Genomic DNA, 27,279 nt, shown 5'->3' on the forward strand with positions numbered 1-27,279 from the left:
TGAGTTATTTCTAATCAGTGTCCCTGTTCTTTCTCTCTTGCCAGAAGGAGGGACGTGTGAAGTGATAGCAGCACACCGATGTTGTAACAAGAATCGCATTGAGGAGAGGTCACAAACAGTAAAGTGTTCCTGTCTACCTGGAAAAGTGGCTGGAACAACAAGAAACCGGCCTTCCTGCGTCGACGGTAGGTACCTGGTTTTACTTCTTGAAAAGTTCATATGGCATTCACTGTACATAATGTAATTTCTCATTTTATCTGCTATGGTTCCAGATAATGAACAAGGTGCATCCAAAGTGTTAAAAAGTTATACAATTGCCAGCCTCAGCAGAGTTTGAATTCTTTTTTCTCTGGTGCTATGATTTCAATGTTTTTTCTCCAAAAAATCCATGTTGAAATTTGCTTGCCATTGCAGCATTGAGAGGTGGGACCTTTGGGAGGTGATTGGGCTGTGAGGAACTGTATTAGTCCATTCTCACACTTCTATAAGGAAATACCTGAGACTGGGTAATTTATAAAGAAAAGAGGCTTAATTGGCTCATGGCTCCACAGGCTGTACAGGAAGCATGGCTACGGAGGCCCCAGGAAACTTTCAATCATGGCAGAAAGTGAAGCAGAAGCAAGCAGGTCTTACATGGCCAGGAAAGGAGGAAGAGAGCAAAGGAGGAGGTACTACACAATTCTAAACAACAAGATTTTGTGAGAACTCACTCACTATCATAAGAACAGCAAGGGGGAAGTCTGCCTCCATGAGCCAGTCACCTCTCACCAGGCCCCTGTTCCAACACCGGGGATTACAATTTGACATGAGATTTGGAAAGGAACATAAATCCACATCATATCAGGGAGCCTGCCCTTATGGGTAGAATTAATGCTAATATAAAAGGGTAAGTGTATACTTCTCTTGCACACTTGCCTTTCTGCCTTTCATCATGGGATGATGCGGCAAGAAGACCCTTACCTGATGCCTTCATCTTGTACTTCCTAGCCTTTAGTACTGTGAGCTGATAAATTTCTATTCATTATAAAGTATTCAGTCTCAAATATTCCATTATAGCAGCACAAAATGGACTAAACTTCTGGGTTCTGGGGTTTCAAATAGCTTTATTTTGAAATTTTTTAGAGCAAATTAGGGTAAAGGAATTTTTTTCAGGTCAAGAAACTTGAAGGTCCAGCTCATTTGGGAAATGATTTTGGACTAAGGCTATAGAGAATGAAGATGGTGATAATGATAATAAATATAGCAACACCTAACATTCGTTCAACACATATTTAATGAGCACTTACTATATGCCAGGTACCACTCTGGGTGCTCCAGAAAAACTGATGAATAAATAGAATTGTCCTGAGTCCTCAGTATGGGTCAAACCCTGTGCTAAACACTTCTCATGCATTATTTTATTTAATCCTTCCAATAATTTGACAAAGCAGTATATTTTTTCTTTATTGTGATATAACAGATCCCAAAACTTAACAGCTTAAAACAGAAAATATTATGTCGTAGTTTCTGTGGGTCACGAATTAAACTTATGAGGTTCTGGCTTAGAGTATCTCATGTGGTTGCAGTCAAGATCTGAAGGTTTGACTGATATGGCAGAATGGTTTTAAGAAGGTTTGTTCACATGGCTGTTGGGAGGTGGTCTTGGTTCCTTGCCTTGTGAACACCCTCTCATAAAAAGCTTGGTGTCCTCACAACATGGTAGCTGTCTTCCCTCAGAGTGAGTAATCCAAGAAAACAATACAGAAGCCTTTATACGTCACCTCAGAAGTTACACTTTGTTATTTCCACAATATCCTGCAGGTTATACCCACCAGCCCCTATTCATTGTGGTGGTAGACTACAAGGGCTGGAAGACCAGCAGGCAGGGAACATTGGGGGGCACCATGGAAGCTGATTACCATAAGGAGATACATTTTTCTCTACCGCTTTCAACATGTAGAAACCGAAGCTTGGAAGGGTTGAATAGCGTTCCATTCATCCCATGGTTGATAAGCCATGGCTCGAATGACTCTTCAGCCCAGCATAATGGACTCTAATACCAAATTTAGAACACTACCTTTAAGACAGTTTTATATGTTACTGCCAAACAATGAGTCCAAGGTGCAAAGGGACTATAAATCTCTCCTCCCATCTTTGTGTTTCATAATTTAGAGCTGGGTTTGCATTGATTTTCAAATCCTTTATTTAAGAAATCAGGAGGAGGACTCAAAGAAATGAGTCACTTGCTTAGTTCACATAACAGGACATTGAACCTGAATCCCTTGGCTTGGTGTTCATTGTTCTTCCTCTAGATATAGATAAGAAAGGATACCTTCTAGATCGATTCATGTTATGTATTTTCATTATGGATCAGTAGGTGGTTAGAAAGAGAAACACACTCAAGCTAGGCTAAGTAAAGAGGAAGTATTTTAAGAAAATAAAGGAATCTCGGTGAACCAATTATAGGAAATTTAGCCAAACCTCTTGGAATTTGTGAATTCTTCAGGCAGCTGTCATCTCATTTTCTTTGTTCATGGAACATACTGTCTCTGATCTCTGTTTACCTAATTCTGTCCTGTGTAGACTGTCTCTTTTCAAGATTTTTATTTTTACCTTCTCATAAATGAGAGAATGATATAAGGCTTTTACTTCCATGGTACTGACTCTAATGTCTCTCAGCATGATTGTATTGTTTCAGGGCACACATATATTTGACTCAGTTTCTGTGTCTTAATACATTATCTGAGAAGACAAGATGTGATTGGCCCAACTTAGGCCAATGCGTCAACCTTTGCCCAACCAGTCACAGCCAGAGGAGCAAGCTTATGTGGCATATACAGCTGTCAATTATATGCCATGGGAAGGTCAAGCTATTTCATTTTTTAGAGACAGGGTCTTGCTCTGTCACCCAAGTGGTATGCCATGGCACCATCATGGCTTACTGCAGCCTCAAACTCCCAGGCTTAAGCAAACATTCTCCCTCAGCCTAATTTTTCTTTTATTTTCTGTAGAGATGAGGTCGTGCTATGTAGCCTAGGCTTGTCTTGAACTCCAGAGCTCAAACAACTCTCCTGCCTAGGCCTACCAAAGTGCTAGGATTACAGGCATGAGCCACCACGCCTCATCAGGTCAAACTGTTTTTTAAAGGATATAGAAAAGTCAAGTTTGGGGATATACTGGGGCTAGTTCTCAACTGGGCAGTTTCTCCCAGGGATCATTTGGTAATGTCTGGAGATACTTAGGTGTACACATTTGTCACAACAAGGGAACTGCTACTGATATCTAGTGGGTAGAGGCCATGAATCCTATTGAACATCCTGCAATACACAGGACAACCCCTGCTCCCCTGAATCCCCACAACAAAGAATTCTCCAGCTCAAAATGTCAATGGTACTGAGATTGAAAAACTAGCACTATGATTATTTACTTACTCTACACTACAGTCAACACAGTGAGCACCTCTAATGCAGGGAAGGCAGGCAGTTAGATGAGTAAAGCTATTTCCCTCTCTCTTAAAGAAGAAACTCTTGGCCTAGGAGCCAAAAAGCATTATAAAACAAAACCATGATGGTTTCTCATGTTCTTTGCCAAAGAAAGCCTTGAAGCCGTTAACTATAAATCTTCGTTTTGTTTCCAGTTCATTTTTATCTCTAATGATCTAGAAATAGAATTGCCTTTAGGATTTGGATACAAAACACAAAGTGCAATGCATTGCTTATGCTGACAGAGGGGGAAATGGTATCTAGCCCTAAGATTTGTGAGAAGTTAAGCCACATAACAGTAATATTTTTATCTCAGGAAAACTTTGTTCGACTTTGGAAAATCTGAACTCTTTGGTGTGGTTAGTTCAAACAAAAGGGCTATCCTTTCTGTCTTCCAGGTAAAAGTCAATAAAGTATTGAGTGTTCTTTATTCTCATGTTTATTGTTTATATTTTTGGTAACATTCTATTCCAAAATCCTTCAATCCATTGGCATGTATGGGCAAGTCTATTGTGTTGCTATGATCAAAATTGTTTTGGTGGCCTAGATCTCTGAATGAAAATTAAATATAAAGTATGAATATAAATTAAAATTTCAGTGTAGTTATTAACATCATGGACTGAGAAATTTGATATACCTGGATAGAATCACAGCTGTAACTATTACCGATAGAATGACATTTTTGATGGAATGACATTTGCTTTCTAACCTCAGCTTCCTCGTCTGTATTTTTGATAGAATGATTAATTTGCTTCCTAAACTCAGTTTGCTCATCTGTAAAACAGGGATTATAGACATTTCTACTTTTTAAGATTGTTCTGGGGATTAAGGAAATCTTCTATATGTTTTTTCCACAATGTCCGACTCCTGTCAAAGGCTTACTAAATGATAATATCTGTTTTCTATCTGACTAGTAAATGTGGATAATCCTTAGAGAGAAACTTTTTATATGAGTTTTGTTTCATATTAATTGAATACAGTGGAATTTTAGCCATCATCTTTTCTTGGAAATGCTTCCAACAAATTATCATGGATATTACTAATACTTGTAAGTCATCTTCAGGAATGCATGTTTATAATAGGAATTTTGAAAACTTCAGAGATACATCCATGCACTAAAATCACCCATGATATCATTGCCCAGGGATTGTTACTACATTGTAAGATAACATATTAATATATGTCCTTCCAGTCTTACCCCACTATTAAAGAGCAAACTCACATTGTAGGTATTTTATTGAACTAAAATACTGTAGCAAAGTTTTGTGGATGGCTTGTTTCACTTAATATATGATGACCATTTCCCAAGTGAATACATATTCTTCAAAAAATTATTTTTAATAGCTATATGGGTTTTTCAGAGGTGGATACACCATTTATTTAACTATCCTCTCCACTTTATGGCATTTGCGGTGTTTCTTGCATTCCCAATCTCAGTTCCCTAAGAATAGACAGGCATCAACTTCTCTGCATGACAGCAGTTGATAATTTATACACCACGTTTGTCCTAAACATATTCTGACTTATACAGTGAATCTCCCATGGTAAATGTTCCAATTGCTCTTATTTGTCTTCCTCTGAAATTGCAGGTCAGTTGCCTTTTACAGTGTTTTCAAAAACAAGAGAACAGCTATCATTTTAAAAGAAGCATATATTGGATTGCTTTAAGATTGAGAATCTGAGAGCAGATTATTTAAAATAGAACAGAAAATTTGGGGTAAAACCTTAGCAGCTTATTCAAAAGTATAATATATATTTGGAGAAAATTTTAAGTGGTGTTCTTTTGTTTCAAAAATGATATTCTATTTTCTAATAATTGAAAACACCAAAATACGCACTTGCCAAATTAAGTTATGAAGTAGTCATTTATAAATACTTATAAAAGCATTATATCCTTGAACCTGTGCCTAGCACTATTCTGAAGGAAGGTAAGTCATTATACCCTAATTATTACTTAATTAATCTATAACCCAAAATGGAAGTAGGAGCATGCTACTCAATATCTTTAGTTGAGAACAACTAAAAATATTACCTACAGCCTTTCATTAATTTCCAAGTACTTCTCAGGGACTAAAAGTTAAAATCAAATAAAGATTCATAAATAAGAGGATGATGACTCAAAACACACCTATTTATTTGAGAACAATTTTTCCAAACAAATGATATAAAACAAACAAAAATAAATTTCTGGAGGGCTTATTAAGTTACGTTCTATGATTCTAATTAATCTATAATGGGCATGAAAATAGTATCTATCTCAAAGTTGTAAAAATAATGGAATATAATTAATACCAGTAATAATAAAAATAATAGTTACCATTTTTTAAGGCTTATTATGTGCCATTCTCCCAACAACTCTAAGTCTATACACTTATTTAATTCTAACTCTAACCCTATAAAGTGTGTCCTCCTATTATTTCCATTTTATTCACCGGGAAACTGGAGACCAGAGAGATTTGGTGACTGGCTCAAAAATCACACAGCCAGTCATGGCAGAGCCAGAAGGTCAGCCAGGGCTGTCTACAGGGCTCACCATTCATCAAGCATAGGCAAACCCTTAACTAACATGAACACATGTTATATTCCAAGGGCATTCTTATAAGATGCCAAACATCTGGGTGAGAGAGAAGTGAGCCCAACCCTGTGGATACTTACAGAAACACCCAGTTCACTGGGCAATACCTGCCCCTTTTCTTTCTACGTCTTAAAGATGATTACGCTTTCTTAGGTCATTGTTATGGAGCAATTAGAAGCAGTTCTTTCAGTGCTTTTATTTTTATAGAATGATTGAAGCTTCATTGTTTAAGCATAGTGGGAGTGGTGAAATTTTTGTGCAGTTTTCTCTATTTAGGATTTTATTGTCATGTAATTTTTATCTGTTTCTGACATGCACAAATATGGGGAGGTGCATTTAACTAGTTGTTAGTAGCAAGGTCCTTTAAGGCATTGTGGATTTTAGCATCACTGTAATTAAGAAAAAGTCTCCGTGACAAGTTCATAAGTCTTTCTTCTCCTTCCATGTAAATTATGATCGTTTCAATGACTGATTACTAGCAACATTCACCTTGTATTCTTGTCTTCTTATAGTGGATCACCAGCAAGAGAAAGTGTTAACAAAAGGCCAGGTTACATCAGAGAACTTTCTTTCACAACAGTGAAAACCCAAGTTTAAAACAAAACAAAACAAAACAAAAAAATCTTTAGTTAATACAATGAAAAAGTCATCCTGCTATTTCTGTGAAGAAACAAAACTTACAACATAACAGGACATTTTGCTCCTGGCTCATCATGCTTAGTCCCCAAGATAACAACAAATGAGACAGAGAAGAGATGCATAAAGACTTAGACCCAGGAAGACAGACTGACAAGAAGGAGGCAAGACAGACCAGACAGTGAGAGCAAGAAACATACAAAGCATATGAGAAAGAGAGGGTCAGAGATTAAGGGTAGTAAAAGAGAGAAGTTAACAAATAAATGCTTAGAAGGAATGTTAATACATCTATCCATAAAATGGCTTGATTCATTTTTCCCAAGAACTGTTTGTATTCAGTCTTACAGTTTATAACTATTTTTTAACAAAATAAAATTTATTTGACAGATGTAACTTATTGTTTTTTTCAAGTGACATTATTCTAGAACAAGAACTTCTGCAAAAATTCCTTCTGGTGATTGCTCCTTGGGAAAAGACATGATACAATTTTCTTGACCACATACCATCATATTTCCTAGAGACAGCCATGGTAGAGAAAAAGGTTTGAGAATTGAAGAAAGTTTGAAATTCAGCAACAGTTTTCCATAGAATAACATGGGATATATGTGAGAAAGATTATGTATGGTAGCCTCTGCTTAGCCTTCCAAAACATGATAGTGTATTAAAGGCTCTGAGAAGTTCTGCAGACAAGTAACTTATTAAACTTGAACACAGTATTTCCCAAACTTTTAGAACCTTTTGAACCATAACTTTTTTTTTATCTCCTCTAGTCCCCAGAGTTCCATGCAATAAACTTGGGGCTATGATGCTGTGGAGTCTGTGTACTATGATTTGTTTATCAGGATTATCTTTCAAGTCTTCTGAGTTAATGGATAGTGTGATGCCTGTAGATAGCTCAGTGTGTTTCCTAAGACTGGCTGGCCAGACAGTACACAACTGATCCTATACTGATGTGATTTATAGTATCTCAGTGACATATTGGGCTCAACTGCAGCTTGGAAATCATCTAGAGAGCTTCCAGAGCAAGCATAGTATGAAAAAGCTTAAGCCCCTATATATATTCACAAATATTAAATGTTTTAGGGGACAGAGAAGATGACCTATTTTGGTTCTGCCATTTGTTACTTGTCATCCACACACAATGAAATACTGAGATAATGAATTGCTGTGGTGGATCATGGATGCATGCCACAAAGGCTGGCTGTGGTCCCTTCATAACTGTCTCTGTTTGAAACTTGCTTTGTTCTTTTTAAACACACCCAAGCTTGTTCAGTAGGTGGAATGCTGAACACGTATGACTTTATCAGAAGACATTTATAAAGGGAAATCCCGTTGTTCCTATTAGAAGAGGATCTTGCGTAGCATCTTTAGTGAAGTGATGGCATTTTCAGGTATACTTTCTGAATTGTGTGCAAATCCTCTTTGAAACAGCATTTAGTCCCCAGCTTGGCACCTAAACATGTACAGGAGTGTGAGGGATCCAAGTCTGCATCCATAAGAGGAAGAAGAGGATGAATGTACAAGAGCTGTCAAAGCTTTTTATAGTGCCTAATAAAAGATAGTTGTCTACATTTGTTCCTCCTAACAAAGACAACTGGAATTCAGTCATCATATATATCTGTCCAAGAGCAGATGTTGTCATCTTTCTGTTTGTTTGTTTTCTGGTTTAGAGCAGCAGTTGCCAGTTGCCAGCCCACTGGCAAAAACCATCCTCAGACCTGTTCCTGAGGTCAGCAGACTATTGAAAAAATTGACTTTGCATGCCTTTAAATGGGCCACTCCAGTTTCCTACAAGGCTCACTATTTCTTATTATTACACTGGACTCTGACAGGTTGATTTCCTGCCTGATCCTTAAAGACAATGGAATGTGTGGTAACTAGCTCATACAGTCATTTCCCTACTAATTTCAAGTGAATAAACTAATTTTAAATAAGTTTTTTTTCTAAAAAATTAATTTTGTAGAAAAATATACTCTTTAATCAAAGTAATATATATAATCTGTTGCGAATATAAATGTATGCATATATTCCATATCAAAACATCACATCATACCCCATAATTATTTATCAATTAAAAATTTTTGCAAAAGAAATGTATGTATATAAATATAACAAAGAAAGAACACAAATTAAAGTGATTCTTCATTTTTTTTCTTTCCCACTAATCCTCTCACATCATAATTGCCAGAGGAAATGATCCTTGTCATATTTCTACATATCCTTACAGAATATATTTTGGTACACGCAGGCCTACAGATACAGACATGTAAAACTTTATAAATACGAATGATATTATATTGTATAGACTGGTCTAAACCTAAATTTTTTAGCACAAGGAAATATCTTAAGTAGTTCACTGAAAGAAATAAAAATGGCTGGTAAACATGGAAAAAATGCTTACCATCACTCAGATGAAGAAATGTAAATTAAACACTGGACTACAGTGTTTCATCAATCAAATAGGCAGAGATGAAACGTTTGGTAATACCCAGACTTAAGGAAGAGAGAAAAAATCACATTTAAATCATACTCGGTGATAAATGACTTACAAATTCAATTAGTTAGCCACTCTTCTCTATGGGATTCACCAGAAAAGAAGATGATAAATAGGAAATTTTGTGATTAGACTGGCTGTTTGGGGAACATAGTACAAATTATGTGCAGTATAATTGCAATGACTTTAGCAACATCTCTTGGATGTTTAATTCTCTGCATTTTCTCAACAGGATCAGATTCATGACTGTGGGTATCATCTAAGAAATATTTCAAGAATTTTGATGTTATTTTAATGTAAAAACTATATATAAAGTTATATTTAGTGCATATACTAGACTTAATGTAGAAGTCTCATTGTAAAGCCCATCTATATAGCCACTTGAAAGAAGCAAAATTCTCTGCATAAACATCTGTCACGGTGTGTATGTCGTGTGTGTGTGAGAGAGAGACAGGTCATGGCACAGCACACCTGAAATCTTTGTCAGTTACCTAGCTGCCATAAAACTTGTTTACATATAACCTCAAATTCACAAAGAAATTTCCCCAAAGTAGCCCCCAAGTCATTGGTTTTCATTTATCTCTAGAGAGCTCAGGTGTTTTCAAATACCTGGTCTTCTCTGATATGATAGCACTTTTCATCCTTTCTTTTTCCAGAAAGCAGGAAAAATGTTGTTCTAAATCTAAGGAGTCAGCTCCACATCCCTTTAGCTGGGCTGCAGCCTAGATAAGGCAGGATTCTAGGGTCCTGTGTTATTAATGTGCTGTCCATATGAATAACAAGCAAATCTTGTGAATTATTTCATACTTCTAGGAAAATCTATAGCCCTGTCCTTCTGCAACAACACTGGAAGCTGCCGAGGATACCAGTACATTTCTATGCGGAAGAATCTGATAACTTTATATACGGAAGTAGTAAAACTTGTATCCCCTTCTGGGACTTGTGTATAAACTTATACAGATGAGTAATATTTTAAAAACTTAATGATATATATGTTCCTCCATCCTCTGAAGCTCCCTGAATTTCTGAAAACCTACCACCCCCCTCCATACAAGTTCAAACAGCAAGATATGAATTACCCATTGATACAGTTTGGCTGTGTCACCACCCAAATCTCATCTTGAATTGTAGCTCCCATAATCCCCATGTGTCATTGGAAGGACCCAGTGGGAGGTAATTGAATAATGGGGATGCGTTTTCCCATGCTATTCTTGTGATAGTGAGTAAGTCTCATGAGATCTGATGGTTTTATAAAGGGCAATTCCCCTGCACATGTTCTCTTGCTGCCACTGTGTAATTTGTGCCGTTGCTCCTCCTTTGCCTTCTGCCATGATTATGAGGCCTCCCCAGCCATGTGGAACTATGATAGTCCAATAAACCTCTTTCCTTTATACATTACCCAGTCTTGGGTATTTCTTTATAGGAGTAGGAAAATGGACTAATGCACCCACTAACCAGAGAAGAGAGGCCCAAACATGTGGAATTTAAATGTAAAACCTATTAAGGTACTCAGATTTAAAATTGAAGAATGATTTTTTTCCTGTTCCCCAGACTGCTGAGAGCAGAGGGAGAAAAGGAAGGAAGGACCACATGGGTAGCGGGATGTGGCCCACTAGAGTAAAGGCCATCTGTGACTAGTACCAGAGAGATGTGACTCTACCTAAAGATCCATATCTCCAACCTCCAGCCAAGAGAACACTGTACATGACAGCTCAATACACTTTGTTCAAGCCATTTTATTAGCTGCCTTCAAGTGAAGACCATCCATTAACAGCAGCTAGATATTGCACATTGATTTTCCAACAAGAGTCATAAACCACAGGCATCCTTAGACCTCCTTAGCCTCCTACCCTGCATAGGTGACCCCCAGGAAATGAGGGGAGAAACCTGGGTTCCTAGATGGGTGGAGTAGTCATAGGAAGGAAATCTTATGCACCAACTATGTAAGAACAGATGAGTTTGAGATCACCAGTTGACCTAGGACATTGGTGGGACACTCTCACCTTCCCCATTTCACCTGTTTCACTTATGAAATGAAAAGCAAGTCCAATAATATCTGATATTACTTGGTATTTTCATTATTGCATCATTTTAAAAATTGAGGGTAAAATGTAGTGGACTATCAATTAATATTACTTAGGCTCGTAATTAATATTACTTAGGCTCGTAAAATGATTGGGCGGTTAACTAGCCACTCATTCAAAGGAAGGTCACATCCTTTAAATTTAGAATGACCTGCACATGCTAACTTAGAAGTTATCATTCCTGGTCTCCTTTGGTGCCTACACACTAATTTTGTTTTATACTGAATGCCTCTTCTCATCAATGCTCTCCCAGGTGCAAGAAACCTAAACCTTCTCAATAGTGGTTCAAGTAAAAAGGGAAGTTATTTTGAGAATTTACATGGGGTCGTGGAATTCAAGGGCAGAGATTGCTCCACAGCATGCCTCGAGGCACCTGAAACTGACATACTGATTTCAGGAGGCAGCCTATCTGTGTTCCCCATAGCTCTATCTCATGGGAGATGTTGCCTTTCATCATGGGCTCATTTTGGATATCTGCCTTGTTCTCTTTTCTTTACAAACCAGGGAGGTTAAGTCCATCCATGTCAGCTGGCAATGATCTTCTCAACTCAATGGGACACTACTTAGAGTAGTAGCCTGAAACTGATAATTTTACTGGTTTGTAGTTACTGAGTTCTTACTATATGCTAGACCCTGTATATTGAATTGATTACTTATATCATCCTCATAAAAGCCTTATAAGATAGGTACTACTATTCCCCCTTTACAAGGGAGGAACCTGATGCCTTAGAGAAGTTAGATTATTTCTTCTGGGACATGATAGGGATAGATATGAGACCCCATGTGGGAACTGCTGGAAATAATGGGCAGAAAAGAGGATCAGAAGTAAAGGTAGGAAAGATTCAGAGTACCAGTTCACTTCTTATATTTGCTCCCTAGGAGAACAATAACACCATTCAGTTACACTAGCCTCCTGATTAAGCTCTTCCTCTAACATACAAACCATCAGCATTCATGTTCCCTATATTTACATTCCAAATCCATCCATTTCTCCTCATTCCCTAATTTCAAGACTGCCATTATCTAGACTCACATCTCAACCCTAGTTAATCCCTCTGATTAAAATGCACCCTCAATACCGCTTCTTCACACCATCTGATTCTTCATTACTCAACTTAGATCTCCAATTCCAGAGGCCCTTCCTGAAGACACTATGCCTAAAGTTAATAATGCCCACCTCTAGGTCCTTGGAACAGCCTGTATAACATGTCTCATAACTCACTGCAATGTACTATAATCTTTGTTGACTTGTGATCTCCTCGCTAGAGAGTCTTATTAACTCATTCATTCATTCAGCAATTATTTTTGGAGCATTGACTATGTGCCAGGAATTATGCCAAATGCTTCATCACATAATGCTGAACAAAGACAGCCCCTTGCTCTCATGGAACCTACAGTACAGCAGGAGAGACAGACCATAATTTAATCATGCCTAAACACATACAAGTAAACCACACATTCAGAAGGATAAGAATTCTGTCCTTGGAGAGGATGCAATAACAAGGAATGTAAAGGAGATTGGGGAGCTAAGAAGACTTCCATGAAGACGTGACAGGAAGCCTGAAATGTGAGGTACAGCTCAAGCTAGTGGGTGAGCAGCATTGCAGGCATAGAAGACAGTGTGCAGAAAAGCCACAGGTTTTGATCAAAACATTGAGAGAAAACCGTGGTGGTGGGAACCCATAGGACAATAACATTGCAAGAGACAGAAGGCTGAAAAGTTAGATAGGGCCAAACAAGAAGTAACCATAAGTAGTGTAGTAATTAAACTGTGTGTCTCTATTACCTAACATAGTTCTTAAAACTGAATCATGCTAATCATGTACTTAGAGGGGGCAATAAAGGAATCTGTGGTGGGAAATTGTGTAAATCAGTCAACTTAGATTTTTGTGACTGAGGAGACAGCACTGAGAGCCCTCTATGGAGACAGAAATCTCCTATGAAGTGTCTGACAACAGATTTCAAAACCTCTATATTAACACTTCAGACAATGCCAAAGCAAAGCAAGCCAAATTATCTTTTTGATATCACCAGCCTCCACACATGCTGTTACCCACACAGGGTTACTGTCACCTGAATGTCTCACTCACTCTCTACTCCCGACCACTCACACTGCTACAAAGAGTCCTCACAACTGCACACACACAGCAAACAAACAAAACCTTCGGATGGAAATTTTAAATCATTGCTCTCTTCAATTCTGCTTACTGTCTTAAGCAGTCTTGAGATACTGTGTTAACTAGGAGATTCTTTATACAGGGGAAGGGCATCTGGGTAAAGGGCTTCTCATTTAGGGTTTATTTTAACATGGTAGATAACTACAGGCTCATGTCAATTTATTTTTCTCCTGATTGGCACTTAAGTTCTTCAACTCCAATTTATTTCTTTAGGGATTGACAACACCATGTTCTATGTAGCTCCCTCCTAACCCCTCACAAAAGCCTCTATAACACCTATACCAAAGGATGCCTGACCAACCTTCCATATTACCCCTGAAATCAGGGGTAATATAGTGTTGTAAAATTCAAATACAGGTGTTATAAGTCTATTTTGTCAAGAAAGAGTTGATGGAGAAATGGCTGTCTCTCACATTACCAAGTCCTGCTCCCTTTAAAATCTTCAAGCACATAAGTTTGAGAAACAATATAATAAAACCACATTTGTACTGTAGAAATTGTCTATTGCTCTTAGCAGCCCTTATGCAAGAATTATAATAACTACAGGGACTGAGAGTTGTTAAGGACTGATACCGTGTCAGGTATCCTACTGAAAATCTTACCAACATTATGATACCTAATCTTTATAACAACTCATGAGATGGGTACTGTTATTATTATCCCCATTTTAATGATAAGGAAACAGGCTCAAGATAAGAACGGGCTTGCCCAGGGTCACATAGCTAACAGGTTGAAAAGTCAAAATTCAACCCCAGCAATCTGATAGTATTACTCATGAAAGACATTAAGATTGCATTCATTCTCAAAGAGACAAATGGAAATTTGTTATGGCAATTTAAAATCACTGTGACTTGGAACACACAGACTCCTGAATTTCAACTCTAATTCTGCCACTGATTAGTCACATGTCCTTAAACATATTATCCTCTTGGAATCACAGTCTCTTTTTCTGTAAAAAGGAAATGAAAATAATATAGCATCAAAGAGTTGAAGGGAATACTAAACAAGAAAATTCATATAAACCACAAATGTGTAATCCAATCTCCATGCATATTGTGAGCCCTCAATTATATTAGCAATAATGCACTCAGAAAATATCTTAAATTTGTGTTTTCATTAATGAGTGCATTTCTGCAACTTAAGATAAGAAACCATGAGTTAAAACTGCAATTTTGATTGTAATGCCTGTACTTGTGTACCTTTTCCTCATTTGATTACCTTCAACCATAAAACAAGATTTTCAAACCTCCAGAAATGTGTGCAGAGAAACAAAAAGAAGCTGGTCATGACATAGAAGTCTGTATCCCATCAGGCATGAAGAGAGGAGACAAGTTGAAGGTGACGTGCTGTGTTTTCATTCAGAAGTGAAGATATTGAGGACATCTTCTAATCCCAATCCAAGTAAGAGAAGACACTCATTTCCCAAGCTCCCATTGGTCGTCACAGCATCTCTGGAAATGAAATATCTCATATGCATGATGGAATTCAAAAAGGAGCTAGGAGTGTGCATTTCACTGAAGATGGGGCACATTAGGTACAGATTGACTTACCCTTGACTTTGGTCTTCTCTTAGCCCTCGCACAAGAGCTGCCTTTCTCTTCTCACTATAGAGACTCCCTAGGTTGCTTCATTCATTCTCATGGCTTCAGAGACCCAAATAGCTCCCAAGTCTGTGCACCTAGCCTAATCCATTCTTCTAAACTCTAGGTCATTTTGTTCATGTAGTTATTAAACATCTCCATTTGGATTTCTCAAAGACACCTCAAATTCAATATGCTCAAAATGGAGCACACTTTTGTCTTTTTTCACTTCCTCATGGCCCATGTCCATTTTGTCATCAGACCTCCTTAATTCCTCTGCCTAATTCTCTTTCATCTTTTCCCTTCTTTCCATCTCAATTTCTATCCAATAACCAAGCTCAAGCCATTGTCACCTTTTCACCTTGATTACTGAAGGATCTTCATTCTTATTGCCTAAAGTCTTTATCATAGCCTCCAAAAACTAATCTAAGTCCTCCTGATGTAGGCTACTATATATCTTGTTCTTCCCTTTTCGGAACACAATTTCCCACTTTAAGTTACATTTTAATACTCTCTTTATTTCTGTACAACAAATGCTGCATGAAGGCAAAGTTCATGAAGGTCTTGTTCACAGCTGCATGCCAGTGCTCAGCACAATGCCTGGTACAGATGCTCAAATAATTCATGTCTTTTGTACTTATGTAGTGGGACAAGATCAAATCAAAGATGGATTTATATTCCAGTTCCAGCTCTACTATGATCCTAAGTTTAAGTTTCCAAATCTGAAAACAGGAATTACAAGAACTTAACTTCACAATGTAATTATGAGAATTATTTAAGAAATGCATGTAGAGCACTTGGCACAGAATTAGTTCTCAATAAGTATTAGTCCTAATGGTTGAAAGGACTGATGTGAGATACAGATTTGGTGGGTCATCTCTCAGACTCCTCACCATTAAATGGAGAAATGAAGAGAGCATAGGAACAATTCCCAGACTTACACTTGAGTGTTGTTTATGTGTAAAGGAGATTCTTTTGTCCTGAGTGTATCACAGACTCGATTGAACTATCTGTACTCTAAGTTTTCTGCAAAAGGATATCAGAGAAAAGTTGAAGTCGTTGTACTTGGTGGAATCAGTCAAAAACCCGATGTTTTTAACGTTATAGAGGCTACAATAATCTCTATCAACAAAACTGAATTGGCAATGAACTCTTCTAAGCATTTGTATCATCTGAAATAAACTTAAGTTTTTATGTTGTTTTCCTTTTGAGTTGCTGGTGTTATGTGAAGTGGTAACTTGGGATGGGTGTGGACCAAGTTAGTTTTTGCAGCAATTGAAGGACTGTTCGAGGAAGGCTCAATCATCTCCTCTGTAATTCTGTCTAAATACAGCCTCTTCTAGCGATGAGCTTGTTACAAGCAATAGAAGAAAATGTAAATATTTTCTTGGCTGCTTTTTACAATAAACTGAACATAAACAGATTCAACCATAGAACCTTGTCAGATTCCATACCTAAGATGTCTGTTTTACAGTATATTGAAGAGCTTTGGCCCCTTCTTTGCATTCATGTGCTATGAATTTTTTTCTTCCATTTTGATACAAAAAAAGATCTCAAGCAGACGTTTGTTCTATCTATGACTGTTCCAGGAGGGAACAAAACACATGTTAGGATGAATTTACACAGAACTTTTAACCACAGGTAGAATTACTCAATATACTAAATGATTATTCAGATGGGAAAGCACTACAAATGGTTTTGCCAGCCTGCTGACTGACTGACAGAATTTTGGTATACATTTCAGAGTTAACACAATTTGTCTAAAACTTGTCATTTTTGAGGACTTCATTTTGCATTGTCTGTGGAATTCAAGAGAAATATGTCTAATACTACCTCCAGTCTAAACCAAAAATGATACATGAAAGGCCCAAGAAAATGCCAAATCAGAAGATTCTTTCTGCAAGTACTAACCCTCTTTAATACTGAGCATCAGATAGAGTGACCAATAGGACATGATTTCTGCTTCAGTGATTATAAAGTTCAGGGGAAATGACAGGTAAACTGATGATTGCAAAGTTATATGATGTGTGCTGTGATGGAGATGAACTCAGAGTGCTCTGAGAGCAGAGGTTAGAGTGTTAAATGATGGAATGGGAAGGGTGATCTAGATGGCTTCTCATCAGAACTAACATCCAGTCTGGGACTCTCAGTGACTAGGTAAGAGGATGGGATCGAATGTCCATGGCAGAAAACGGTATGTGCAAAAGCCCAGCATCAACAAGAAGGATGCTGATGAATCCAAGGAGCTACAAGAAGTTCAGTGTGCCTGGGTAGAGAAGGGTGCGGGATGGGTCTGGAAATCTCATTAGGAATGAGCTCATGCAGCAGCCTGATAGCCATGGTGGACATTGATGCTGCCCAAAAGCAGTAGAATTAGGCACTAAAGGGTTTTATGTCAATGAATGATATGGTTAGATTTGTGTTTGGATGTATCACTACTTAGCACAGGAATTAAATTGTTTCTAGTATAATTGCTATTCATTGTACTTAGAACCCAGATTTCTAACCAATACAGAGAATAAACCCAAGAAATGTCAGAAAGGATACAGGTCCATTCTGATTTTTAGGTCAGTGCTCTGATATTTAGGATAACAAAGTTACATCACAGTTTTGCTGGCAAAAAATAGAGTGGAGATTATGAAAGAAGTAGTATCTCCCATAGGAAATCTTGACATCTTAGCCACATGACTGTGAATTCATGCTTTTGGTTTTGCATCAAGGATCATTATGGAAAGGGGAGTGTTCATTCTACTTACGGAGAAAAAGTAAGAAGAACTGAGATTAACATATCTTAACCATGTAAAAAGGAAGCCCTTCGTATCAGGGAAATTGAAGAGTACGATTAACCTCCTGCCAGGCTACATATTAGAATCACCTAGGGAGATTCTTTAAAATATCATTGGCTTGGACACACCCCTAGGTATTTTTACTTGATTGAGCTGAAGCAGGGCCTGGGTATTTGCATATTTTAAAAGCTCCATGAGGGATACTAAGGGATAATTAGAGTTGAGAACCAAAACTGTAGTGGTTAAGAGCATGGGTTGGGGAATAAGGCAGAGTGGATTGAAATTCTGGCTCTTGTTGAAAACACAATTATTTCTGTTCTTTTAATTTCTAATTTATAAACATTCCATATAGCATTAAAGGTGACTTATATGGATATTTCCAAAACAGTCAGATAAAGTGTAATATAGATATGAAAGGAATTCCACTCTTATCCCCTGCCCTTAGTTTCTTCATTTGTAAAGTGGGCATAATGGTATCTACCTTATATGATCTATCCTAGCTTTGAACATGTTAATAAGTAAAAAGATTTGTAAATACCTGGCATATAAATGTTTGATAGATGCAAGCTCTTGTTCTTAACTCAGGTGAAGTTAATAGGAGAAACAGGACAGAGAGGAGAGAAATCACAAAGCATGTTTCAAAGACACCAATTAGTTTGGCTGAGGCCTCAGGGAGTAATAGGTAAAAAATTTACAAAGTCAAGTTGGGGCCAAATTGCTTTCTTGAGCTCCAGGCTAATGTTGAAATTTGAGCAAGTGTTCATTAATTGGTCATCTAATAATGTAGTCCCCAAGCAGGTGAGACCAGCAGGTGTATATTGTACAAAATAGAATACATTTAAGGATTGCTCAGAGTCCATTCCAAAACTTGGGCTCTGATTTGAATTTAACCCAAATGTGGAACCAACAGATGTCTCTGTGGAAAGTTGTGATTAAATCAGTGTAGAGCTTCACAAATGAACAGCGAGTCACTGGATATGAATAACCCTTGGCACTCAGGAAGGCAGATGCCTTTCCTGGTGACACCTTGGCTCTTGTTAGCAGATACAGCTCCACTTCTGTTGTCCAGATTTTGCCTATTTTATTAGAAAACTCTAAATAGTGCTGAAAACTGTTTCTGTGCTTTCCCTTTTTATTTATAAATATTTTATAAAAGAGCAAATGTAACTTACATGGATGAATCCCACACAGCAATGTAAACATAAAATGTAATATAGACATGAAAGAAGTAAGAAGACAGGGGAAATGAGGGTAAGAAGTTTAAGAGAAAGCTGAGAGGGAACTGAGAGAAGGTCACGCAAGCCTATAAATATGCCAGCAATGTGTCGCAAATTTGGCTGTAAGCCTTCTAACAGGCAATGCAAAGAGGGAAACAAGATTGGTTACAAGATTTAGAATGTTCCCAGCTTAATCCAGGCTGTTGCTTAGGAGAGAAACAGCTATTCTTGGCAAAATGTTAAAGAGAAATATGTCCAGGTCTACATAAAGAAAATATTGTTTAAAACAGTTGTGTTAGTCTATTTTCTGTTGCTTATAACAGAATATCTGCATCTGGTTAATTTATAAATAAAATTATTTCTTACAGTTCTGGTCTGGAGGCTGAGAAGCCTAAGGCCAAGGGGCTACATCTTCTTCCTAGGAGGGCCTTCTTCCTAGGAGTGACTCTATAAAGTCTGAAGGCAACACAGCATCACATGGCAAGGGGACAGAATGTGCTACCTCAGTTATCTCTTTCTCTTCTTATAAAGCCACCAGTTTCACTCTCATGAAAACCCATGAATCCATTAAGGAACTCATTCACTAAGGAATGAATTAATTCATAAGGGCAGAGTCCTTATGACCCAATCACCTCTAAAGGCCTCACCTCTTAAAGGCCCCACCTCTCAATATTGCCACACTGGGGATTAAATTTTAACGTAAGTTTTGGAGGGTACAAATTTTCAAACCATAGCATTCCACCCCTGGCCTCCTGAAACTTATATCCTTCTCACATACAAATATATTCATTTCAACTCCATAGCCCTAAAGTCTTAACTTGTTCTAGCACCAACTCAAAAGTCCATCTACTTTTTTGTGAAATCAAAACAAGGCATCTACTTCCAAGACACATGGTAGGAGAGACATAGGGTACACATTACCATTCCAAAATGGAGAAATAGGCTAGAAGAAAGGAGTAACAGGCCCCAAGCAAGTCCAAAACCCAAGAGCAGACATTAAGTAGTAAGACTCCAGAGTAGCAGTGTGCAGTGACTCATGCCTGTAATACCAGCACTTTGGGAGATAGAGCTGGGCAGATTGCTTGAGCCCAGGAGTTTAAGACCAGCCTGAGCAATATGGCAAAACCCTGTCTCTACTACAAATACAAAAATTCATTGGGTCTGGTGGCACATGCCAATAGCCCCAACTATTTGGGAAGCTAAGGTGGAAGGAGCGCTTGAGCCTAGTGGGAGGTTACAGTGAGCCAGGATTGTATCGCTGTGCTCCAGCCCAGGAAACAGAGTGAGACCTTGTCTCAGAAAAAAAGACTCCAGAATAACAGAATAATCTCCTCTGGCTCCATGTCTGCAACCTCTGCACAACAGTTATGATTGGGCCCCCAAGACCTCGGGCGGTCCCACCCCTGTGGCTTGGCTGGACTCAGTCTACCCAGCTCGCTTAGGGCAGCATTGAACACTGTTAGCTCTACAGTTATGGGACCTTGGTGTTAGTCCCACTCCCATGGCTCCATTAGGCATTGTTCTGGTGGAGACTCTCTGGAGCACCTTCAACCCACCTTTCCACTCAGCATTGCTCTAGAGGAAATTCTCTGTGGTGGCTCCACCCCAGTGATAAGTCTCTGCCTTGCCCTCCGGTCATCTGACACATTCTTTGAAATCTAGGTGAAGGCTACCATGCTTCCATAGCTCTTGCCTTCTGCATGCCTGCAGAATTAGCACCACCTTGATGCCACCAAATGTTATGGTTTGTATCTTCTGGGGAGTGGGTTTCATCTCAATTGAGGCCACTTGAGCCACAGCTAGGGAGGCCACAAATTGCTGTACCAGGGTTCTGGGAGCAAAGTGCTATGGTATCCCTGAGCAGCAAGCCCATTTAGAGAGTGTCAGGCCTGTCCCCTGAAATCATTCTGCCTTCCTAGCCCTCTGGGCCTGTGATGGGAGCAGCAGCCTCAAAGATCTATAAAATGCCTTTGGGATCTTTCTTCCATTGTCTTGTGGAATAATACTTGGCTCCCTTCTATCCATGCTAATCTCTTTAGCAAACAGTCACTGGGCTACCTCATTGGTTTTTCTCTCCTGAACATGCTTTGTCACTTTTTACATGGCCAGGCTGAGAGTTTTCCAAATGTTTCTACTCTTCTTTCCTTTTAAGTATAAATTCTGTCTTCAAATTATTCTTTTCCTCCCAAATCTCAGTGTAAGTGGACAAAAGTAACCATGAAGCTTCTATATTTCACATAGAAATTTCTTCTGCCACATATCCTAGTATATCGCTTTTGAGTTTGGCCGTCTACAAAGCTGTATTAGTCAGGGTACTCTAGAGGGACAGAAGTAATAGAATAGTTATAGAGATATAGATATAGATAAAGGGGAGTTTATCAAGGAGTATTAATTCACACAATCACAAGACCTCACAACAGGCCATCTGCAGGCTGAAGAGCTAGGAAGCCAGTCTGAGTCCCAAATCTGAAGAACTTGGAATCTTATGTTTGAGGGCAGGAAGTATCCAGCATGGGAGAAAGATGTAGGCTGCAAGGCTAAATCAGTCTAGTCTTCTCAGGTTCTTCTGCCTGCTTTTATTCTGGCTGCGCTGGCAGCTGATTACATTGTGCACACCCAGATTAAGGGTGGGTCTGCCTTTCCCAGCCCACTGACTCAAATGTTAATCTCCTTTGGCAACACCCTCATAGACACACCTGGGATCAATACTTTGCATCCTTCAATCCAATCAAGTTGACTCTCAATATTAACCATCACAAGTCCACTCATTGTCAACTCGAATGCATACACAACTACTGAGATCATACATAATCTTCAAATAAAGACAGTAATAAGATCATAATTATGCCTAACGTAATACAACTTCCTTTGAACAACTGGAAATGCACCAATCCCCAACTCAAATGCTATTACGTAAAGTTAACAACACTTAAATTCTGATATGAAATTGATATGGTTTGGCTGTGTCCCCCCATCCAAATCTCATCTTGAGCTGTAACCCCCACAATTCCCATATGGCATGGGAGGAACTAGGTGGGAGGTGATTGAGTTATGGGGGCAGATCTTTCCTGTACTGTTCTCATGATAGTGAATGAGTCTCACAAGATCTGATGGTTTTAAAAACAGGAGTTTCCCTGCACAAGATCTCTTCTCTTGTCTGCCACCATGTGAAACATGCCTTTCACCTTCCACCATGATTGTGAGGCCTCCCCAGCCACACGGAACTGTAAGTCCATTAAACCTCTTTCTTTTGTAAATTGCCTGATCTTGGACATGTCTTTATCAGCAGCATGAAAACGGACTAATACAGAAGTCAACAAATCTTAGGTCACATGATAAAGGAAAAAGGAAACAAAATGAAGAATTTTTTTAGCACAAGTGTATACATGCACAAACATGTTTTTAACAAAAGGAGGAGGAAATATGACAATTACAGCCCTCATTTCTGCAACTGGTCACATGGTCATAGCTGGTTTTAATGACTAGCTTCTTCTACTACCCATTCTGTATTCCCTTTGCCTTCAGCAAACGCCTCAGGTCATGAATTTTTTCTGGTGGAGTGACCCAAACCTTCATTCCTGAAGGGTCTGGGCCATTTGTAGTCCTGCCTGGATTGGCTCTTGTAGTTTCCCATTGACCTGAGTCGCAGGGAATGGTAATACTAAAATCTCTTGTATTCCACGTATACTATTCCTTACCTCCATTGTGGAGTAGTAGACTGATTTCATCTTGATAATCCAGGTTAATCACCCCAGCCAACACTGTAACTCCCTTCTTAGCCTATTGACTTAAAGGTAGGAGGAGCTCAAAGTGTCCAGGTCGCAATCTTAACTTCCAGTTTAATGAAATCATTGTTGTGTCTCCTGGAGGCAGTGTTCCTCCCTCTGGAACTGTATCTGACTAAAATTAAAGGATCTTCTACCTCAGTAAAATTTCTAGGGGTCCAGTGCCATGGGATCTGTTGAGATACTCTTTCTAAGATAAAGAATAAGTTGCTGCATTTGGCCACTCCTACAACCAAGAAAGAGACACAAGGCCTAGTGGGCCTATTTGGATTTTGGAGGAAACATATTCCTCATTTGGGTGTGTTACTCTAGCCCATTTATCATGTGACCTGAAAGACTGCCAGTTTTGAGCGCAGTCCAGAATAAGAGAAGGCTCTGCAACAGGTCCAGGGTGCTGTGTAAGCTTCTCTGCCACTTGGGCTATATGACCCAGCAGATTCAATGGTGCTTGAGGTGTCAGTGGCAGATAGTGATGCTGTTTGGATCCTCTGGCAAGCCCCCATAGTTGGGGGGGCTTGATTCACCCCCATAGGTGAATCACAGCAGAGGCCTCTAAGACTTTAGAGTAAAGCCCTGCCATCTTCTGCAGATTACTGCTCTCCTTTTGAGAGAGAGCTCTTGGCCTGTTACTGGGCTTTGGTGGAAACTGAACTTTTAACTATGGGTCGTCAACTCACCATGCAGTCTGAACTGCCTATCATGAACTGGGTGCTTTCTGACCCATCTAGCCATAAAGTGGGTCATGCACAGCAGCATTCCATCATCAAATAGAACTATTATATACGTGATTGGGCGCAAGAAGACCCTGAAGGCACAAGTAAGTTACATCAGGAAGTGTTTCAGATGCCCATGGTCTGCACCTCTGCCACGCTGCCTTTTCTCCCTCAGCCTGCACTGATGGCCTCATGAGGAGTTCCCTATGGTCAGTTGACAGAGGAAGAGAAGACTAGGGCCTGGTTGACAGATGGTTCTGCATGATATGCAGGCACCACCTAAGAGTGGACAGCTGTAGTACTACAGCCACTTTCTAGGACATCCCTGAAGGACAGCAGTGAAGCGATATCTTCCCAGGAGGCAGAACTTCGAGCAGTGTACCTGGTTGTGCACCTTACATGGAAGGATAAATGGCCAGATGTGTGATTATATACTGGTACATGGGCTGTAGCCTAGTCTTCCTGTTTTCTAAGGCCTCACTAGAATCCTGCTCCTCCAAATTCTTCCAGCCTCTGCCCATTATGCAGTTCCAAAGCCGCTTCCACATTTTCAGGTATTCATGATCACCACCACCCTACTCCTTATATCAATGTTTTAAATTAGTCCATTTTCTGTTGCTTATAACAGAATCCCTGAAACTGAGTAATTTATAAAGGAAAGGAATTTATTTCTTGCAGTTGTGGACACCTAGGAGCTAGCTGCATCTGGAGAGGGCTTTCTTGCTGGTGGGGACACCAGAATCCCAACGTGGCAAAGGGTATTACATGACAAAGGGGCTAAGCTAATGTGCTTGCTCAGGTCTCTCTTCCTCTTCTTAAAAGGCCATCCATTCCCCTCCCATGATGACTCATTTATCCATGAGGAGATTAATTCATTCATAAGGGCAGAGCCCTCATGGGACTCAATCATCTCTTGGAGTCTCCACCTCTCAATACTGTTAAGTTTCAGCCTGAGTTTTGGAGGAGACATTCAAACTATGGTGGTACTAATATTCTTATCACATTTCAATATCCCAGTAGAGTACGTGACACATAGTGGCTGCTAGTGAGTGAATGAAGGAAAAAGAAAGAGGAAGACAGAGGGAGGCAGGGAGGAAGGGAAGGAGGAGAAATCTGTCCTCTAAATCTACAAAATTTATGGGATGCTTTGTTAACAATAAGGTAGTATACACAAAATGGCTCAGGGTAGCCATCAGCACTCAACTAGTCTGACTGAAGCTAGAAATGGATTTTAGCGCCTACAGAAAGGAATAGATTAAATATCTCACAGGCAATCTTTACTATAAACTGTTTCTCTCCATCAGATAGCTGATAAGGATTGAGGGTCAGTAATTTCATGTTATAGTCCTATATACCTCCATGTTCTTGATTAATGCAATAGATATTTAATTCTCATTCACATAAAAACTGATTGAGGTGTACCTGAATGGCAAGTAGCTCTCCTCCATGTGGTGATTCAGGAAGCCTCAATCCTTATGTATTGTGGCTCTGTTATGTGTGACTGCTAAAGGCATCCACATCAAGTAGCGGAGAGTGGAGAAGGCCCATCTACTTCTTAATTACCTTGGCTCAGAAATGACTCAGATTACATACACTAAAATTGCATTGGTGAGGGGTTCCACCTTACTGCAAGGGGCCTGAAAATTACAGTCCTGGGTAAGACAGCCTCTTCCTGGTAACATCCTTCCTCTAAGAAGCACAAGCACAGAACCCTGGAAGGCAGTTACCTATTGCCCTCACTATGCTTATGTCTGGCCACCAAATATCTGTGCCTACTTTTCCCAAAGAGAGACAGCCCTAAGTTCTACCCTGCAAGCATCTAGCTCACAGTCTAGGACCTCCAGGTCATGAATAGTTTCTCCCTCAGGTCTGTATTAGTTTTCACGCTGCTGATAAAGACATACCCAAAATTGGGCAATTTACAAGAAAAAAAAAAAAAGAGGTTTATTGGACTTACAGTTCCATGTGGCTGGGGAAGCCTCACAATCATGACGGAAGGTGAAAGGCATGTCTCACATGGTGGCAGACAAGAGGAGAGAGCTTGTGCAGGGACTCTCTTTTTGAAAATAATCAGATCTTGTGAGGCTCATTCACTGTCACAAGAACAGTGCAGGAAAGACCCGACCCCATAATTCAATCACCTTTCACCAAGTTTCTCCCATGATATGTGGAAATTGTGGGAGTTACACATCAAGATGAGATTTGGGTGGGGACACAGCCAAACCATATCAAGGTCTAAATGGAATTCCTCCTCATAGTCTGGCCTTCCTATAAACCACAACATGAATCATCTGTCCCTCACCAAATCCCAAATACAAAACATATAGGTGTTGTGTCAGGAGCAGAATAACTGCAATGTTAAAACTCCCTTTCAGAGAAGGGAAGAAAGGAAAAGAAACAGTGATCACCATTTCCTAACAAAGTGAGATCCTGCCAGGCAGCATTGTAAAGATCCCCACATGGGAGGAGCCCTTGGTCCATTCCCTCCATGGCCCTGGCTCTGCACCCCTACAGGTTTTCTTTTTCATCATCCTCTATGGCCTCATCTGAAGGGAGTGTGAGGCAGTGTGCCCACCTTGGAGCTCCTTCGCTCTCACAACCTACTTCTTTATACAAATTTGGAAGTTCAAGGGTTGCTGTAGCCTCAAACAGTGAAATATGCTTTTTAAAAAAATCTGAGCTAGTTGTCTTTTGGGTAAAACAGTTCTTTCAAGTACTCAGAAAGTCCCTAGTCTTTCTTTCTCCCATAACTTATACCTACCAGTTATCACAGCCAATGTTATTCCCTAGAAAGAGTTCTCAAGCCTTCTTTCTTTTCTCTGTCACTCTTGTGTGACAAGCATTATTTTCTCACATACCGTTGGCCAGGTGAAGTTACAATACCCCACCTAACTGAAGGGAGCCTGGGAATTGTAGCCCTTGGCTGAGCTTTCCAGTAACAATGCTACACCATGTAAGGAAGTACAAATCTTGAGTGAAGAGTTAATCATTGTACTGTAGCTCCCTAAGAATATTTGGAGGAATATGTGTATTCTGTATGTGTGTAATACAAAATGCTGCTGCTAGCTCTTCTTTTAAATACAGTGGCTCTCAGGGCCAAGTGTGGTGGCTTATGTCTGTAATCTCAGCACTTTGGGAGGCCAAGTCAGGAGTATCACTTAACGCCAGGAGTTTGAGACCAGCGTGGGCAATATAGCGAGACCTTGTCTCTACAAAAAAATACATACATACATACATACAGTAGATCTGGATTTAAATCCCACCTTCTCCATTTATAACATGTGATCTCAAGCACTACTTTATTCCTTCTGAATACCACATTTTGTTATCTACAAAATATTGGTAGCTGTCCTTATATCACAGGGTTGTTTAATTAAATTATGTAGTTATCTAACTGATCAATTATGGCCAAGTAATTCAAAAGGAATATGAATGGTTATCTTGAGAATAGAACCCATATCTGTGTTCAGTTTTTGTCATAACCCAAAGATAATTAGACAAAACTTAGACATGCTGATATTTACATCTCTAAGACATTTCATACTTTATAAACTTTGCATTTTGAGCATTTTATTTTCTTTGCTGCAAAATTAGCTGGTTTACTGTGACATCTACTTAGCAGATTATGTATAGTACATTTTCTATTTCTGCCATTTTTATTTTTGCATTTTTGGAAAGTGATAACAACCACTCCAATTTAGTTGCAAGAAAGCCTTCTGATTGCACAGTGTTTGATCCAAATTTGTTTAGTGGTAGGATGTGCACTTGTGT

At 39.1% G+C, this 27,279-nt stretch overlaps 1 protein-coding gene across 1 annotated transcript in view; it reads left to right on the top strand.

Moving 5' to 3' along the window:
* The window catches only part of TAFA1 (TAFA chemokine like family member 1), a 565,111-nt gene that overhangs the window by 431,425 nt on the left and 106,407 nt on the right, over window positions 1-27,279 (top strand). The window contains exon 3 of the mRNA XM_033210390.1: window positions 45-185. Coding sequence (XP_033066281.1) covers window positions 45-185 — 141 coding nt within the window. The remainder of the gene's footprint in view (window positions 1-44; window positions 186-27,279) is intronic.

This window comes from Trachypithecus francoisi, unplaced genomic scaffold (genome assembly GCF_009764315.1).
Source record: "Trachypithecus francoisi isolate TF-2019V2 unplaced genomic scaffold, Tfra_2.0 Lachesis_group0, whole genome shotgun sequence".
NCBI lineage: Eukaryota > Metazoa > Chordata > Mammalia > Primates > Cercopithecidae > Trachypithecus > Trachypithecus francoisi.